Raw genomic sequence first — 19,904 nt, forward strand, 5'->3', positions numbered from 1 at the left:
GCTTAAATGTTCTGGAAAAATAAACACCCTTCCACAACAACTTAAGCTCTTCAATAAGTGGAAATAATAAATTATTCAATTGAGGTGTTGTTGGCTCCTTTGGTCCTGGAAGGATTCCAGCAACATATACATTTTCAGGTTTGAGGCGCTTTTCAGAAGGGAGATTCAAGCAAACAAGTATCAGGGTTCCAAGACTAGCATGCCGGCTTGATTTTCCAAATGCATTAAACCAGTCAATGTAGAGTGCAAAGGCCAGGTTTCCATCTTGTGATAAAAATGTCTGAGTTTCATTTTTTCCAGCAAAATGCTTCCAAATATGTCCATCCCAAATATCAGTCATTGTTGATTTATATTCTTGTTTCAGATGGATTGAAAGATCTTCCTCAATTCCAGGCTGTAGTAGTAGTCTTGCTAGCCAACTCCTGAAAGGTTGATAAACAAAATGCTTATTTGCTTCAAACTTTTTTTCTTGAATTTCTCTTGGCTTTTTATTGGAATTTGTGGAAGTTTTCATTTTACCAATTTGTGACTGACATGGACCATCAATCTCATATTTGTTCAGGTGGCGCTTACATGTTATGTTGGGATCTTTTATATCTTTTTCTATTCCTACAAGATACAAGCACTCAGGACAGCAAGCATATATCTCAAGCTTTGGGTTGATATTGAGGCCATCAAAAATTGTTGATGTACTAATGGGGATCTTTCCAAGTTCATTGATTGAATCTGGTGCAAGTTCTGAGATAACTGTTCTATTTTGTAAGTTTAATGCTTCAAGGAGGAATCGTGAAGATTCTCGGCTAATGTTGTGGTGAAGACTCAGAAGGGATGTAAAAACCATTGGAAATATGACGTGGCGCTCATTTTGCTTCCAGCAGGATTGTGCCCATTCCTCTGTGTTAAATATGGGTATTCCAATATCCATAGAATTTTGAGAAGAGGCTGAATTCAACTGGGAAACAATCTTGTTAGGAGTTTTATGAATCAGTTGATGAGACTTTGTTTGATGTGAAATGTTTTGAGTGGAATCACAATCATTTGGTTGAAATTCATGTTGGTTTTGCTTAGGAACAGGTTGAACTTGAGAGACATGGAGTTCATACTGCTTTTTTGTGAAGGATAGACCAGGCCGTAGACCATAAGGAGTCATGTGCTGCTTTGTGCCACAGCTCAGACATGTGCAAATTACATGGCCATGGGGAGTTGAAGGTGCCATAACAATTTTGTAGTGTGGATATGAATTTTGGGAACAACTGTCAAAGATATCACCTTTTAATAGGTTCGTGAGGGTGGCAAAATGAAGATGAAAAAACAGGATGCCACTTTTGTGACCTTTGTTACACATTGCACCGGAAAAAAAAACATGTTTATCATTTTGGCACCTAGATAAGAATGTGAATTGATTTTGGAGATAAGATAAGATGAAACATCAAGATAAGATATGATGAGACACCAAGATAAGGAAAAGATAAGATATCAAGAGCAGATAAGATAAGATGCCAATTGAAACATAGTTTGTTTGAAATTTATGATAAGCCATAGAGGAGACATGAAACATGAAGTAAAAAAATGATTTATTTTTGGACTAGACAAAATTAACAGCATAATACAAATCAAAGATCTTGAATTGTAGCTCCTGGGCAGTCGGAGCGCTTGGGAACATTGAGTATTTTCTCCCCTGGATTGTATTGAAGCCAGTAATCACTGAAATCTAGTACAATAAATTTGGCAAGATCGTAACGGGAGATGCGAGTAGGTGTACTATCATCAGAAGGGAAAAAAGCAGCGTTAATGATGGAGCATATGTAGGCATTGGTTCTCTTCCAAATAGGCTCAAGATTCTGGTTCGAAGGCGGAGGCTGGAGCAAGTTGACTTTTGCTACAACAGAAATCAATAAAAAGCACTTGGATGCTGAAAACAGTTTGGGATCGGTTGGGGTTAGAAAGAGACCCCAAATTCCAGCAACACAGAAAGCAGCCAAGAGTTGAAAATGTGGCCGTGAGACATGTTCGGAGGGCAGTTTGCTCCATTGTTCTGAGTAACTAACAATAGAATGTTCATTCTTGTGAATCTTGCATTTCGCCTTGAGAATGGCGAAGGCAAGTAGCATTTGATGTATGTTGTCGATGAACTTGTCAAGAGAAGTAAAGCTAACTCTGGATTCAGATCCTTTGGATGTGGCTGAGTCGGTAATCTGGTTGCCTTTGGGTCCATTGATACATTGTATGAAGTAGTCTATCACCGCAAGTTCCATTTCGAGTTCGTTCGTAGAATCGGCTGGCTTCTTGTACGCTGGGAGAGAGCTGATGTCCTTCGAAACGAGCGCCACAGACTGGAAAAAGATTGCAGCCCATCTCAACTGGATGACTTCAACCGGATGACAGAGGTGTGCAAACAGAGGGAAGAGTTCCGAGCCCATTCCGCGTTCAGACAAAGACTTTTGAGCATCTTTGGTTGCCTTGTGAAAATCCTTTGATGGGAAACTCCAAACATCTGTCTTATAGAAAGGCTCGTTGAATGCTGGGAAAATAATGTCCGGAACTGTAATCAAGTATAGAAAATCAGTTTTGAGGTGCAAAGAATGTTAACTAAATCAGTAGATTACAATTACCATTGTTTCTCAATTCTTTCAGCCAAGTTTTGAGTGTCTTTCCATTAACTGGATTGAATTCGATTTGGGAAGATAAGAAACTGCTGTATTCAGTTTGAGGGAGCAATCCATTGATTCTTGCCGAGTACAGTTGATTTATGGATTCAAGTGCGAGATGGTAGCCATTGTAGTCGACCTGAGAGGATGAGTAGAGTTCATGGATAGGAGAAAGTTCATCCCAATGCTTCTTGGTGAAGTTTTCCAATTTGTCTGCTGGAGATCGTTGTATTTCTTTAAGTGGACCGGAGGCAGGTTCGGAATCATCCTTTGGTGGCTCTTGGTTCGATTGTTTAGTTTGATCGTGTGATTTCTCAGGACCCGGATTTATTTGATCATCGTTCCCAGCGGCAGGTTCGGAATCATCCTTTGGTGGCTCTTGGTTCGATTGTTTAGTTTGATCGTGTGATTTCTCAGGACCCGGATTTATTTGATCATCGTTCCCAGCAGAGATTGGAGGATCTTGACTGGGATCTTCAGGATTCTCCAAAGCTGAGTTTGGACCGGAAATCAGAGCAGACGATCGATCAGGAGTGGCATTTTGCAGATTGACAGAGTTCTTCTCTGGATTAAGATCAGAAGTGTCTTTTTCAAAGCGGTTGTTTGAATCAGAGGTGCCGAGTTGACTAGTTTTTTCAAGTTTTTCTACAGAGCTGGAAGTGGGGACGGGAGCCGAGTCGTTCAGAGTCGTTTTTTGTGGAGCGGCATCATTTTCTGTTTGATTTGGATTCACGGACTCTTCATTTTTCTTGGAGTCTTCATCAGAGGTGAACTTGTGACGCTTCTTTTGGGACGGCTGTTTAGTGGATCTTGATATATTCCGCTTTCCAAGAAGATTTGGAGTTCCAATCTTGACTCCCTCGCTCGCTGGGAGACTTTTCCCATCTTCGACAGCTAAATGAGGATTAGTGAGTCACGTATTTCAGGTTAGTTCAGATGCTTTAATAAAACCAAAACTAAAAACAATCATTGACTTACTTGCTGATGATTCATCCAACACTTTGATCGACTGCTGAAGATGGAAGCGTGCCTTACGAGGGAGACCTGGGTCTTTGAGAACTGACTCTAACTTTTGACGCTTGATCTTCAGGTTATCCAAGAACTCTTTTGCAGATAAGACTGTCACTTCTGATTCATCGGGCAAGGCTGTGAAATCGGCATGTGGAGGTGGCAAAGTCTTATTTTCAATGGGTTTTGATTCGTTCGAAGCCTCGGGCCAGACAGGTTTCGGCAGAGAAGATTCTGAAGTAAATGAGGAGAATAAGTTTCAAATATCCACCTTATAAATACAGCATCAAGCCGTTGGCTTACCATCATTTTTTTGATCACCATCATTGCCATCTGTATCCAAGTCAGTGAGTATCGAGGAATCAGGAGAGCCAGGATTATCGTTGATCACAGAGTTTTTCAATTGTTCAGTTTGAGCAAGACGGGAACGGCGACGCGTAAGCATTTGGAACAGTTAGTAAATTGTATAAGTTCTACTATTCTGAGAACAGATAGGGGTAGAGGTAAATTTGGTTGAGGATAGGTGTGTTTTTGATGATTTGGGTTGGAGCGGGGTGAGAGTGAGTCTTTATATATCCAATAGGGAGGGATATTGTTGGAAACCCGATCACCGATGTGGATTGTCACCTGACAAATCATATTTGCTTGGTTAAAATGACAATCTGCATGTGATGACACATGATATTGATTTTGCATGATTATCTAAGATGATTTAAGTGGGTTTGAAGCGGATATGCAGGTTTGATTAGAGAGGAAACATCAAACTGTTTGCTTACCAGTGATTTTAAGTAATCTTCTAAGATGTGCATCCCGCTCCAAGAATCCTCCAAATTTGTGTCCAGTCTGGCCAAGGATTGATATAAAGCCGTCGTAGAGTGACTTGCATATCTGAGCTGAGAATGCAAAGCAGGTGAAACTGCTCTCAGGTGGCCTATCAGATTTAACAGTTTGATGGTAAACTAAATTGGATAACCAGAACATATCGGTGAATCCATCAACAGAATTAAAGTCCACGACAACTGAGATTCCTGGAAGAAAGAATTGACCATGCTTGACATCATACCCTTGTTCTTGTGAAGCTGGCTCGCCTGTTTCTTCAAATATTCCACACCATCCACCATAAGAAATCAAATTGACATCATTGTCAACATGAGCTTGATTATAAAATTCTCCCCAAGTTGCTGTAATATTTGATGCAAACCCCATAGGTGAAGTTTCATTGAATTCTGGTGAAGCAAAGCTAGGGAGTTTGGCAGACTTCATCTTCTCAACTGATTGACGGAACAGGCCAGGCGCAAGCTTTTGGTATCTTTTAGATATAATTGACTCAATCTTGGGCATTTGTAGTATAAGAGCCTTCCATTTTCTGTAATCCTCTTCAGTTTTGACCTTTGATGGGGTATATGTTCCTGGTGCAGCAGAAGTGAAATGAATTGGGCAAATTCAGTAAGACATAGAAACTCTAATTTAAGTGTTGAGAAAAACTTTCAATCATACCAGAATGTTCATCATTTTGACCATAACCTTTTCTCCAACCAAATCCTTTCATTATTCCTTCAATCCATGAGGCATTGGTTTGATCATTGTAGTAACGCCCAAGCTGGACTAGTGTTGTGGTTAAGAATCTGATTTCTTCATATTCATCAGGGGGCATATCAGACCACTTAGTTTGCTTGACAAAAAGTCCAACTTCTCTATTTCTGTTTGTGAGGATAGCTGTTGGTTGATCAGGTTTGATTGTATGATTTGCCTGTTCAAGGAACTGTTGGGTTGCTTTGATGTCAGTGACCTCTGGACATTTGATTTGACTGGGAGGTGATGTTTGGTCAATACTCAGGGTGAGAAAGGGGGGACTGATATCTAGAGATATATATTCTTCTGGATTTTTGGGGTTGACAACGATGTTTTGGATGGAGAATTCATGCTCTGCTTGGTTGTTGCGTGGTGCAAGGACCAAACATGTTGGTATTGATGACATCTGGATTGATCAAAAAGTTGAGTATTTTGAGTAAGGGAAATATTCCTGTTTTCAGCTGTAACAGATTGATGGGAGTTGAGAGGAGGGTTGTTTCTCTCCCAGACTCAGAGGCACCGGGGATTTGGGAAAACCATGTGTACTGAAACTCATCAAAAAAGCCCCACACCAGTACTGTGAATTTGACACAGTTTCACAATTAAATCACCAAACATTTGTACTGTAGTAGGGTGACACATCATATCATAACACTGCCCCACATCATACATTCTTGTTGGTTCGCACACAAACAGACAGACTGCTGCACCATTGTGCTCGTGTCCATTTCCATGCAATCAGAGAGGATTGCCTCACAGTCTTAGGCCAGTTTGTTTGCATGGGAACTGAAAGGATGGCCAGGCCACTGTTGTCCTGTCTGTTTGCATGAAACCAGACAGGAAAGTACGAATGTGTTGGCTTGTCAGAAAACAGATGCCTCTGAAACATGTACGAGTATCCCGTCTGTTTGGATGGGAAGACCACGGTGCAGTCAGGTCCCTTGGAATTCATACAGACAAGGCTGAAACATGATATTTCATACACTTTGAGGATTGTCTTGTCCGTAACGGACAGGACAGCCCCAACACCTCTGTCAAACGGACAGGACAAGCGCCACAACATGGGAGGTTTGGGGCTGTCCTGTACTTTGACGTGCGAACGGGCAGGACGCCAATGTTTTGTCCTGTCCGTTTGCGTGCAAACGGACAGGACGCTGATGTTCTTGTCCTGTCCGTTTGCGTGCAGACGGACAGGACGCGAAAGTTCTGTCCTGTCCATTTGCGTGCCAACGGACAGGACGCCGATGTTTTGTCCTGTCCGTTTGCAAACGGACAGGACGCCAATGTATGTTCTGTCCTGTCCGTTTGCGTGCAAACGGACAGGACGCTGATGTTCTGTCCTGTCCGTTTGCGTGCAAACGGACAGGACGCTGATGTTCTTGTCCTGTCCGTTTGCGTGCAAACGGACAGGACGCCAATGTATGTTCTGTCCTGTCCGTTTGCGTGCAAACGGACGGGACGGAACATCAGCGCCCTGTCCGTTTCAAACGGACAGGACGCCAATGTATGTTCTGTCCTGTCCGTTTGCACGCAAACGGACAGGACGCCGATGTTCTTGTCCTGTCCGTTTGCGTGCAAACGGACAGGGCGCTGATGTTCCGTCCTGTCCGTTTGCACGCAAACGGACAGGACGCCGATGTTCTGTCCTGTCCGTTTGCGTGCAAACGGACAGGACACTGATGTTCTGTCCTGGACGTTTGCGTGCAAACAGACAGGACGCCGATGTTCTGTCCTGGACGCTGATGTTCCGTCCTGTCCGTTTGCGTGCAAACGGACAGGACGCCAATGTGTGTTCTGTCCTGTCCGTTTGCGTGCAAACGGACAGGACGCCGATGTTCTGTCCTGTCCGTTTGGACGCTGATGTTCTTGTCCTGTCCGTTTGCGTGCAAATGGACAGGGCGCTGATGTTCCGTCCTGTCCGTTTGCACGCAAACGGACAGGACGCCGATGTTCTGTCCTGTCCGTTTGCGTGCAAACGGACAGGACACTGATGTTCTGTCCTGTCCGTTTGCGTGCAAACGGACAGGACGCCGATGTTCTGTCCTGTCCGTTTGCGTGCAAACGGACAGGACGCCAATGTGTGTTCTGTCCTGTCCGTTTGCGTGCAAACGGACAGGACGCCGATGTTCTGTCCTGTCCGTTTGCCTCAACATAGGGTCACTTTTCAATCAGCTAATTGAATCTAGCCTCTTCCCTCAGGCCCCAAAGAACTATGATCCCAACAAACATCTTGGCTGTAAACTTGCAAACCTGCCAGAAAGATTGATCTCAAGCTCAAAAATTATGAACCCTAGGTTTGATCCAAGCCTTCTGTCAATACCAAGTGGATGTGACCTTCAACCAATTTATCCACCACAAAATATTATCAAGACAAAACTATTACCACACCAGGCCCAAGGACTCTCATTCATGATTGACCGTGAATCAGTGAATTCCTGCTCCGCACAATCTTTATGGTCAAAATCTATCACTGAAAAGTGGTATCTTTGGGAGAGCAAGATTAATGGGACTCATATTGGATTCTCAAATCCTGCTGAAGTTCCAGAGACAGCCTTAGGTTCTATTCTTGCTGATGAAATGGGTTTGGGAAAATCATTGCAAGCCATTTCTCTCATAGCAACATCTGTGGAACAGGCAAAACTATTTTCAAAAAATGGTTACAACTCTGATGTAAAGTTTCCTCACACTCATACAACACTCATTGTTTGCCCAGCAAGATTAATAAATAATTGGTCAGAAGAGATTATAAAACATGTACAGAAGGGATCAATTGAGTTTTTGAAGTATCATGGACCTCAACGTCACTTGATTCCCAAGTCTTCAATTGATTCTGCAAGTATAATAATCACCTCCTATGAAATCATTAGAGCAGAATTCAATCAGCTCCAGAGTTCCAATTCCTCAAGTGCCTCTTTCATATTCTCCCGGTTTTGGTTCAGAGTGATATTGGATGAAGCTCAGTGAGTTTTCAGTTCTTTCAAAACTATTGCTAATGAGAAGCTAAATTATGTTTTCAAATCAGCACAATAAGAACAGCAGAATCCAAAACCCAAATATCAATTCAGTCCATAGTGGCTGAAAGAAGACTTTGCCTCACAGGAACACCTCTTCAAAACAGTCTTCATGACCTCATGGCACTCCTCAATTTTATGTGTTCTAACCTCAAAGCCTCATATAACCAATGGTCAGATATCCTCAAGCCACAACTTAAACATGGGAATGTCAAGCCTTTGCAGCTTGTTCTCAGACATGTCATGTTACGCCGCATAAAAAGATTGACCTTGAAAAATCTGCCAGATATCACTCACCACAACATACTTGTGCCATTGAAACCACCAGCCCAAAAATATTATGATCACCAGTTTGAAAAATTCCTGAAAAATTGTCACAATGAGAATCCATCCACCCACCTCAACAAGGAGCAGAGTTTTTTTTCTTATCTCCATAGCCTCAGAGGCATTTGTGACCATCCACTGCTTTCCAATCCTAACCTCCGACTAACTGATGATGGTGAGATAAAGATGAATGATAATGATGCAAATTAGCTCATCACCTCAAGTAGATCATGTCAAACAATTAATCATCATGTTTCTTATGAGGAATGCTGCCAAAGTAAAAAGATTGTCCAGCTATGTGAAATGGTAGACCCTCATTCCCCCCTCATGAAAGAAAATACAAAGGTTGTGATTTTTTCAACGTGGACACGTTTCCTGGATTTGTGAGTGCCTATCTAACAATAATCATGCATTCAAAAATTCACTAAAAATCAAATTTGTTTCATAATCAAAAGGATTGGAATAGCCCTGAAAAAACACAATATTTCCTTCTACCGTCTGGATGGTGAACTGGATGCAAGGATGCAGGACCAATGTCTCAAGGATTTCAAAAACAGCCCAAACACCAATTTACTGTTGGCATCATTGCAAACTGCAGGTGTTGGACTCACCATCACCTGTGCTAGCATAGCATTCATCATGGTGAGTCTCAATTTTAGAAAATGGATGCAGAGATAATGATGAATATTTCTGTGTAGGAACCCCACTGGAACCCTACTGTTGAAGCACAGGCATTTGACCGCCTTCACCGAATTGGCCAGAAGAAATCTGTACAGGTCTTCCATTTCATCACACCTGAAACTGTTGAAGAGAAAATTGTTCTTGTTCGTTTGACTCTCTTAAACATTTCCACTAACTCTCACAGCACATAATAATAATACTTGCTCTTATATTGAATTGAAAGGTTCAAAAAAGAAAGAAAAAGCTAAGCGAGTGAGTCTTTTTGTTTGTTTCAAAGGTTGAAATTAGCAGATTTTATGTTTCTGACCAAGTTGAAAAGTTAAGATCAACTATTTTAACCACTACTGATTGGAGGGAGCTTTTGGAAGAGATGCTGACAAGATAAACCTCCAGAATTCTTTACAAAAATGGAAAATTATATAAAAGACCACGGATAGAACTCCAGAATACTTTACAAAAATGGAAAATTATATAAAAGACCACCGATGAAACTCCAGAATACTTTACAAAAATGGAAAATTATACAAAAGACTAGCTTGCATGGGCAGCATAAGGCATGAAATCATCAGTCATAATACGAACCTCTTTGATTTTAAGATTTTCAATGGTGCCTGGAGTCAAGTTTTTTAACCATTCTTCTTTGTAAACCTGCCTGGAGAGCCTTTCTGGGATTCTTGGATTCTCCTCCGTGTTTTCTGGCTCCTCCCGTGCTATGAACTTCTTCTTCCGTCTCGATTTTCCAATCCGTGATCCAACCTGAATTTCATGATCAATAGTTTTGACCAGGGCAGAAAACCCATCAGATCTCCAGCTCAACTTCAATTTTCTATGTTTTGTAACACGATCAACCAATATCTCCTCGGTATCGGAGCAAACTGCTGGGTCCTTGAACTGAGCTGCAAGCTCTGGATAACCGTTTTCATCACACCACTGCTGCCTTCTTTCACAAACCTTCCATCAAAATAAAACCAAGCATGAGTCATTTATTCAATGGGAAAAGATAAGAAATTTCAAACATACCCTTGAGCGTGTCTTTATAGACCTGTTCCGTGCCTTTTGTGCATCCAACGCAGTTTCGCCACCCTTTTGGATCAACTTCCACTGAGTCTGAAGATGATTGAAGTATCGTTCAAGTAAGGCTGAAGCTATCGCATGGGTAGCATGATCAGGTGACCAAGGATGATTGTTATACTCTCCTGAGTGAAGAGCCATGCTAAGAGTCCGATAAAAAACTACATCCATAAGCTGATTGAAAGGGTGTTTCCAGGAACTTTCCCAGTCAAAGGTGAAGCGTGTTAAACCCAGATCACGTAACTGGGTTTGCAGCCAGCTTTTGTATGCTTGGGTATGATTGCTGGTGCTTGCTGGTGCTGTTGGACGTGGTTGGTCGAATCCAAGGTTTTTTCCCCTCTGAACTGCAAGATCTCGCTCTTCGGCATTTGGTTGTAGGGGGAGTGTTTTGAGATCGGTTCCGGTGACACCAAGGAGCAGCCGGGTATGTTGATGAACAATATTCTTCAGTGGTTCCGAACCTTCAGGTAAAGTGCCGCGCAGATCCTTCATACGTTCCTTCTGGGTTTTCTTCTTTGCAGAAGCTGATAACTTATTTCGTAGACCCTTGTTCCGCCTAGATCTTGAATCAGCTGCATAATCTTCAGCTGGAGAATGATCACTATTATCTTCTCCTTCCTCTCCATCACCTCCACCACCTCCACCACCACCACCGCCTCCTCCACCTCCGCCGCCTCCTCCACCTCCACGGTCTCCACTGCCTCCTCCAGCTCCGCCACCACCGCCGCCTCCTCCAGCTCTGCCGCCACCGCTGCCTCCTCCAGCTCCGCCGCCACCGCCGCCTCCTCCAGCTCCGCCGCCACCGCTGCCTCGTCCAGCTCCGCCGCCGCCACCGCTGTCACCATCATTGCCACTGCCTCCTCCTCCTCCTCCTCCAATTCTTTGACCACCACGGCCCTCTTCATCACTGTTCCTGCCCCCATTTCCTCCAGAACCGCCAGCTTGTTGTGTTGGTTGTCGAGCATTTTTGTTTGGGTGATTTTGTATAGATGATTTTGGCTGGGGCGGTTGAGATTGTGTGGAAGCATTTGATTGTGGAATGGCGAAAGGTACAGAACGCCAAGCTGGTGGCTTTGGATTTTGTGGGATTTGTGAAGTCGAACCAGAAGTGTATTTCTGAGCCAAGTGGGTGATGGATTTTGCCTTTTTTGGCTCCAATCGTGTTGGAATTGGTGAGTCAGAAGTTAGTGTTGGAATAGGCTGGAGGATCTCCTTGGAAAGTGGGTGTGGACCAGAGTGAATTCGAACAAGTTTTCTTGAAGAATTTGCCTGAGTAGATGAACCAGGGTTGAATTGATTTTGGGTTTCACTTGAGTTGACTGGTCTTATTTGATTCGTTTGATCTGGAAAAATTGTGGAGCAAGGAAATTTAGAGAATCTTTCTGCAAACATAATTCCCCAAAAGATTAATGATTTACCTTCAAAATCAATCTGTATATCTACTTCCTCACGTTCTACTGCCCTTCCTTTTCCCTTCTCACGCCGTTCAACTGGAGAGGAGGGCTCGCCAACTTTCCCCCAGTGAATAATATCAACAGAAATATCTCAAAAACCGCCCAATTGTGATTGAAAAACTTACAGTTAACATTCAAAGCAGATGAATTCCAATCCCAGCCTTGATTTGCATTCTCTTGATCAAGGCGTGGACGTTTTGAAGATTCCCCAGCTGCATACAAACAGAATTGTTTTTATTCAACTGTCAAACCCAGAATAATCATTGGGACAACATGAAACATACTTTTCTTTGCCAGGGTTTGAAGAGGTTCGCCAAACTGCCGTGAATTAAAAACTCCCCCACCTCTCACGGCTGCATCAATCAGCCTCTGCCTACTTGGGTTCAAATCTTCGTTCATCCTCTTTGGCCCCTTCATGAGGCTCCCAAATTCCTTCTTGTTGAATTTGCCTTTCAAAGGTAAAGATTGCATGCGTTTACGAGGTTCCATATTAGGTGGGTTGAGTTTTGACAGGTATGATTCTGGCCGAGATCCACCACTCTCATGACTTATGGGTGTTCTTTGGGGCCCTTTCCTCCATTTCTCAATCATTTCTTCTAAAAAAACTCGCACAAAGTAAAAATCAGATAATTTACCTGGAACATGTATGAAATAGTTGAAAATCTTACTCCTCTCTTGCTCGTGCCTTGAAAGTACCGCAGTTTTTCTTAGAATCTCTGACCTCCTACCAAACTCTTCTGAAAGTAAATCCGCTTTTCCTATATACCTTATCAAAATTTAGTAATCAATAACAAAATAATAGATTTTTAAAGAAATCCCATACGTTTTACGTTTGCATCATGCTCTGGTGGAACATAAAATGGATTCCAAAACTCATCTTGCAATTCTTCATTTGCACGTGTCACTAGAGAAAATGATTGCCTTTCAATTGCGGCTTCCGGATTATCATTGATTTCTACCTCTCCATGAGCTATTCCACATTTGGATCCAATGTGAAGAAATCAGCATGCAAAAAATCTTCATCCAGTTTTCTCACTATCTTCAGTATCACACAAGCTTACATTTATCCACATCAATGATGAATCCACCCGACATCTGCTTTTCACGTTGTTCCACATTTTTCTCATCTGTTTTTGAACTACTATCATCTCTCCAGATGTTTCTTGTCGGTGATACGACTGATAAATCAAAATGAATTATTAGGAACATCGAATAATTAACAGTAAATCATAAAAATCTCACTATCTTCCTCTGAACCAGCTCTCCAGCCTCCTTCATAGTTTAGTCTAGGCTGGCTGGTGCCCTCATTCCAACGAACCGATGCGGATGGACCTTCACCTGTTGACTTAACCTCCGATAGAGAGATTCCTAGAGGATAGAAATCCTCACTTCCATCGCCTGAAACAATGGTCAGAAGACCAAGATGTCAAAGCTTGCACTGAATCATATAGATTATAGTACACAAGAAACCACCCACTTTCATAAAACTCTCTCGGCTGATGCCTTCCCCAAGCACTTCGATCATCATCACTGCTATTTTCATTGCCTCTAGGGGTCAATGATTTTGATTTTTGTTCTGTTTGCGCTACTGATTCCTGGAAACGATCTTTAATCACCCGTTGTGAGTATCCCCATTTGTTCCGATGATATGATTATGTGGAGGGAATCCAAACACACTTGATATAGAAGTTTGACTACCTTGTTCATCATTCAAGGTTCTTGACTGCGTGGATTGAATGTCTCCTGCTCTTGAAAAGCTAACCGTTGGAACCTGTGATGTGTTGGCTGAAAGCCGATCTTTTGTTTACATGTTAACATTCATGGCTTTGAATTTATAAAATGGCAGAATACATAAGAGTTATCTGGCTCACCGGTATCACCCCCAGCTGTATTTCCATCCTCAGATATGTTTCTTAACATAGTTCGGATGGGAACATTCGCTTGCCGCATGTGTTGTTGAGTAGCAAGTGCTGTTTGCAAAGTTGCAGAAGTATCACTTCCAGAGCGTGATTCACCAGACCTTCCCTCCGTTCTTGATGACGAGCCCTTTCTTGTTGAAGCTGACCCATGTTTCCTTTCCTTTGTTCGGACTTGGCTACCTAAATTTCAAACAGAATATTAGCAACTTAAACTTGTGTAGTGGGAAGAATTAATGAAGGCAGAACATACGGCTTGTTTCACTCCCAGCAGAAGATGTTTCTGTTATTTTTTTCATACAATGAGCAGCCTGGCATATTATCACGCAAAAAAGAAGCAAGAAATCTAAATGACTAACTACTTTGCCGTGAAGCACTCCCCTGTAACCTAGCTGTCCCAGTTCCTAAAAAGGCATATCAGTCACCAATAAAATCCGCACCAAAATAGATAAGACTTACTTGTGGGATTCACAACTGGTGATTGACTGATCAAAGTTTTGGGGTCAGGTCCGATTTGATTTGTGTTTTTCGGATTTTCTGAAGAAAATAATGTCAAGCAGTTGTTTTAAAGTTTAGGTGAGGAGTGTAACATAAGCGGAAAACCTAGTGAGGGGAATTCATACATACCAGTTGAACTCTGCCCAATATTTGAATCATCCTTTGACTCGGAGTATCTATCTAAAACAGGATCATCTGGAGCTGAATTTAGGGATTGATCAATGGAAACATTTCATATCTTAGTAAATGTGTAACACACAGAACAGCCTTCCACATGGAGCATGAACTTATTTTAGATCACAAAATCCAAATGAGCATAAAAAGGAAGCAGGAGGGAAGTTTTTTGTGGGATCAACTGACAGTCCACACTATTACGAAGTGATTCTTTAGTCTTGGGGTTCGTGTCCATTATCAGTTCTTGAAAAGTTCTTGTCACTGAAGAGTAGTGTGTAACACGAATTTCGATTGGTCAGAAGTGTTTTTGAGGATTCTGGGGAATTGATTGCTAAATCAAACAGCACATATATATATCTTCATAGACCTGACTTGACTAGAGGCAACCTCAAAATCATCGTTTCGCACAATTATACACTTGAGGCCTGGGTATTCTGTACTGTGAATCAGCAATACCAAATAAGTCCTTTGGGTACGCAAAAACTTCTCTCAGAATCAACACTGTTGTATCACTACACTATGAATGCACGGATTCCAAAGCCATGCAATCCTTACATAAATAATATACTCTACTCGCAATCAAACACAGCACATCCCACTATCCTCCACCTTGAATCAGCAGTGCATACACAAAAGTATGATTCATCTTACCATATTTGGCCTTTGTTGACATAGAAACTCAAGACCATTTGAGTTCTGAAGTCAACCGAACAACGCAGTGCAATTTGACATTATTGAGCAGTGTCACTGTTGAATTTGAATTTTATGCTTTGACAGCAATGCAAGCACAGCTTTCTCGAAGTGCATCCTCAAAATCACTGTTTCTGATTAATGAGCTCGCAATTGGATGCATGAATTCATACCATAATCCACCTTAAATCAGCTGTTCCCCTTGACTGGTATGAGTGATCTTCCGATCAAACCCAATATTCATGAATAAAGGAACATGTCACTTTATGCAAAATTGCTCAGCAGTTTTGTTAGAAATGTCATGTATGTTGCCAAATTTGAGCCCAAAAATGAATCATTTGGATGCAATCAAGGTATATCAAAATCAGCTAAAAAAAACTGAACCATCATTTGTTTGCATCTTACCAACCGATTGGACGGGACAGGATCACATGACTCCACTATATGATCAATCAATTCTGTTTGAGTGTACCGATGGAAGTGTATCCATTGAATTCGTAATCCGATCACAAACCAACTGGCACAAAGAAAGGTGTCATCAACATATTGTAAAAACCAACTCATCAATTCAATGTGATTTCCTCGAATCAGCAGCTGTGGAGATTAAGCCAAACAGATGTGGAAGCGTTCTACTTTCAATTATTTATAACATAGATGATAAGCGTGAACGATCATCCTCAATTGTTAAGAGGAAAAGTTTTACCCGTAGCAAGCTTCAAAAAATCTGTGGAATCTCCCCAATATCATTGGATTAAACTTACATATTACTACGGCTCATTACTGCAATTAAATCTCGACAATTTTTCCAGACACCATGCTCAGTCTATACAAAATCAAAGGTGATTTAAATACAGTCATACCGAATGCAGACCAAGTTCATTTCTGGGGGTACATAAAAACCAATGAAACGGTATGCACAAGATCTGATATAACTCATGAAATGTGCTACTTAACATTGTGTTTTATCTTTAGTCTGTGTTCTGTAAAATAGATGGGATAGTGATGAGCCGATGCTTTGTTTCTGGTAAATGGTCAAATGGTCAGAATATGTGCTCTCTGGCACTTGTTCCTACTCGGAAAATTCAGAACGCGTTGCTAGAGGATATGCTGTATACGATAGATGGAAACGTTACGTCTGAACCAACTGGAGGACTATTCAATTTCAACTTTGGTCCAAATGACGCAAGGATTGCCAGAGGAGATCCAAAGGAAACGTGTAAAACCAGGGTTATGATTTGGAGTGATGGGACTATTCTCTCGGTGAAATTGAATGAGGAGGAATTTAGTTTTGAGGTCATTGTAGGGCACAAGGTGAATGTAAGTGTCCATTCAACTTTTCTCAATTAATTTGATTCTCACTAACATCCTACTATAGAATCATGGTGAACTGTTGAAAGCCAGGTACATCTTAGACAATGATCACATAAGAATTCCACCTGGAACGATTCTCAAAGAAGGAGATAGGGTAAACTTCTACGGAAGCCTTGAAGGAGTTGATGAATTTTTGGGCCTTATCATTGTTCAAGTGAGTAATCCCCTTGTTGAATTATATGCAACACAGGTTGACTTATTTCCATTTAGGTCAATGAGGGAATGTATTATAGCACAACCAAAGAATAGAACTTTTTTACGGCACCAGGCCAAATTTAAGAATGCTGTTGTAAATCTCAATTTTATCACATCAAGATGCAGAGCCCTATCAACACCCCAAGAGCTACTCTTTGCTATGAAAAGCAGCTCTTTTGTGTAGTGAAGCAAAAAACCACTACTCTGGATCCAGAGTAGCATTAGTGCTAGTGGAAAACCACTACTTTGAGTGGTAGTGAACCACCAGCACTGCTACTGTAAATTTGAGCAGTGTGGAGTGATTCCCTTTTTTTCAAATCAGCTACAGTGTAGCATACCAGAAAAATTGGTGCTTTTTGGCGCTATGAGCACTTTTTAGCGCCAAAAGCATAGCAATGACGCTGCTTTTGTGCCAAAAGCATAGCCAGCAAGTGCACCTTTTGGTGGAAAATGTGGCAAATGATAAATAATCATCAATCCTCCATCAATCAATGATGTTGTGGATTGACATTTGAATGGTGCTACAGTATTGCAGAAAAATTGCTAAAATAGTGTTTTTTGTCCTACTTTAGTGAGAAGCATACCGGAGTTTCACTACTTGCTGCTGAAAATAGCTTGCTATTTTGGTGCATTTCTTCGCCTAAAAAATTCAATGAAAAGCATAGTACCCAGCCTTCTACTAAAAGCATAGTGAGTTGGGCCAAAATTGCTATGCTTTTGCTATGCTTGCTGCTACATGTAGTCTAGCTCTTGTGGTGTTGCCCCTATGATACATTATGCAAAAAATATGATGTATTGTATTGGATAAAAAATGCAATACAGATGCAATGTATAAGCAATACATGCCATGTATAATAAATACATGTATTGTATTTGTTCCAGCATTGCTGATACACTTAAATTTTTTAGCATCTGCTTTTATTTCATCAGAAAACTAGTTTGAAATTGGTGTGAAATTGTTGTGTATACAAGAAGGAAGTTTTGGGCAATTTCATAATCTTACCTTGTGAATATGAAAATATATTCAGTATCCAACCCAGTGATTTTAAATTGAAACTTGTTTTCTATCCAGAATCTTTATGGTGATTTTCATCATTTTTGCTGAATCCCTCAAAGTGTCACAGTTCTGAATTGAAGTCACTGCAAGGCCAGTGCCCTGAAATTTCCCCTGGTGTCATGTGGACTACAGCTTACCCCCCGGGAATGACCCACACCTCATCTCAAGTAACGAAAGCCTCTCTGGACTCCGAGGTGCTGATCTGACTCATTCCAGCCCCCTTAGAAACAACCCAGCAGCCCCCCCATTTGGAAGAAATCCCGCCTCCTCCATTGGAAACAAACCCATTGCCCTCAGAGGGCCCAATCACCATCTTCCTGGTGAGTATTCTTTCACTTACTCCTTCCCATCCCATCTCATCTCCAACCCCCTTCCCTCCAGCTGGAAGCCCGTCCGGTTCCAACCCCCCAGACGTGCAAAACCAACTGAGCAAGGCAGGACCCCAACGCACGCCCACAGTGCCCTGAACTGGCGCGCCGGCGTCCCCTTACCCCATGAATCTGTTACCACCAGACCCCCATCAAGTGTGGTCCCCAAGCAGCGCCAACTCAAGGAAATTGAGTGCCAGAGGGTCTGCAGCCCTTTTGCCCGAAGACCTTGAGGAGATGCAGGTGGCCCTACAAGCCATTGAGGGCACCTTTTCCCTCAGTCCAGAGCTGATGGAACGGGCCCAGCCCCTATTTCAGGTGAGTTACTCATCAGCTTACTTGGGTTGGTTGCTGATGAGTCACCATATCACAGATGATGCCAGAAGCCCGCAACATGGCCATACTCTGTAGAGACTGTAAAATGAAGATGTGTCTGGTGAGAGTCGAACTCACAACCTCAGCTATGCTGAGACACATACTAGAGTGCTGCCTACCAGCTAGGCTACAGACGCTTGTGGCTGCCAGCTGGGTGGTTGGTTGGTAGTGCTCATGGTTTGATCCAACAGCCCTCCATGCTGTGGTGATACATTATTTTAGCAGACTAACAGACAACTCAAAAGCTCCTATTGGCCTCAATCCCCGCTTGACATCAGTCGGGTCAATCACTATTCCGGACAAAACTGCTCCCCCCTTTGAGTTCAGCAACATCTTCAAGGGCCATCTCAGTGAGACCGTCCAATGAGTGTTACTTGATGAGGACCTTTTGTTGATTTGTCTGTTAGTCTGCTACCATGATGTATCACCACAGTATGGAGGGCTGTCGGATTGACCCATGAGCACTACCAACCAACCACCCAGCTGGCAGCCACAAGCGTCTGTAGCCTAGTTGGTAAAGGCAGCACTCTAGTATGTGTCTCAGCATAGCTAAGGTTGTGAGTTCAACTCTCACCAGACACATCTTCATTTTACAGTCTCTACACCTTTGATCTTACAGCAGCCGCGCGGCAACTTGGTTGCGTGTCAATGAGACCCCAGTGTCTAAAGCAATGGTACATCACATTGTATATTAGCTGGAACTGAACAATTTCTCACCTTTCTCACCACAGGGCGCTGTGAGAATGAAAGCTGGTTGGCTGGTGAAGAATGTCCGCTAACCGCCTCCTTCAAGAATATTGATGTCCGGGCTGTGTGATTGTCAGTAACTCGGCTCCGCACTGCTACTTTCCGCTAGCCTTCAGCGCTCCTCTACTGGGCCTGATCTATAGCGTAATAGTCCGCAAGTGAATAAAGCTCCGCACGTTGCAAGCACAATAATCCGCAAGTAACTCTTGAATAAGGATAAGAACACAGATATTCTCTCAATAACTCTTGTACATCCGTAGTTGTAAGTACAATGATGATGAGTGTAATCCGTAATACAATAGGATAAAAAGAATTCCTCCCCCCCTTTCCAAAAAGAGAGCCGAAAAACCCTTTCTGTCCTCCCCTCCACACACATCGCTGTTCCCACCCGATCCCGCACGTCTGACACTTTCCCGCACTATTCTGCCTACTCCGCCCGCTATCCCGCTCGTCACTTTCCCAAACTCCGCTCCTCTCCGACGCTTGCCCTCCCACCGTCCTCTGTCTAGCCCCTGTCAGTCGTTCTCTTGCCACCGCCTTCACCCAACGCTGCAACCAATCCGGGACAGGGATCGGGATTAGAATTTATTGTATCACAATACTGCCCGATATTTAGTATCGGGATTGTATTGTGTTTCCAATACGATACATTTATTGGCAAAATTGTGGATTTTGCATCCAATACAATACACAGGATCTTCCTCCTGTGTATCTCCAAGACCAATACAATACAGCCAAAGTGCG

General features: G+C 42.4%; 4 protein-coding genes across 4 annotated transcripts; 1 reads left to right on the plus strand and 3 right to left on the minus strand.

Annotated features, from left to right (window-relative positions):
* Positions 1-765: 765 nt before the first annotated feature.
* On the minus strand, positions 766-4,101 carry PtA15_3A836 (uncharacterized protein; the record flags this gene model as incomplete). The annotated part of the gene is made up of 4 exons (XM_053167843.1): positions 766-800; positions 2,895-3,542; positions 3,627-3,890; positions 3,960-4,101. The coding sequence occupies 4 exons, from the start codon at positions 4,099-4,101 to the stop codon at positions 766-768; spliced, it is 1,089 nt and encodes a 362-aa protein (XP_053019020.1).
* Positions 4,102-9,775: 5,674 nt separating this feature from the next.
* PtA15_3A837 (uncharacterized protein) lies at positions 9,776-10,807 on the minus strand (the record flags this gene model as incomplete). The annotated part of the gene is made up of 2 exons (XM_053167844.1): positions 9,776-10,195; positions 10,265-10,807. 2 exons carry the CDS (start codon positions 10,805-10,807, stop codon positions 9,776-9,778), a joined length of 963 nt encoding a protein of 320 aa, XP_053019021.1.
* A 102-nt stretch (positions 10,808-10,909) lies between these two features.
* On the plus strand, positions 10,910-11,435 carry PtA15_3A838 (uncharacterized protein; the record flags this gene model as incomplete). The annotated part of the gene is made up of 2 exons (XM_053167845.1): positions 10,910-11,264; positions 11,365-11,435. The coding sequence occupies 2 exons, from the start codon at positions 10,910-10,912 to the stop codon at positions 11,433-11,435; spliced, it is 426 nt and encodes a 141-aa protein (XP_053019022.1).
* Positions 11,436-12,575: 1,140 nt separating this feature from the next.
* PtA15_3A839 (uncharacterized protein) lies at positions 12,576-14,592 on the minus strand (the record flags this gene model as incomplete). The annotated part of the gene is made up of 9 exons (XM_053167846.1): positions 12,576-12,739; positions 12,831-12,947; positions 13,012-13,167; positions 13,835-13,868; positions 13,939-13,968; positions 14,045-14,073; positions 14,145-14,222; positions 14,313-14,384; positions 14,544-14,592. 9 exons carry the CDS (start codon positions 14,590-14,592, stop codon positions 12,576-12,578), a joined length of 729 nt encoding a protein of 242 aa, XP_053019023.1.
* Between the last annotated feature and the right edge of the window lie 5,312 nt (positions 14,593-19,904).

The sequence above is a fragment of the Puccinia triticina genome, chromosome 3A (assembly GCF_026914185.1).
Source record: "Puccinia triticina chromosome 3A, complete sequence".
Classification (NCBI taxonomy): Eukaryota; Fungi; Basidiomycota; class Pucciniomycetes; order Pucciniales; family Pucciniaceae; genus Puccinia; species Puccinia triticina.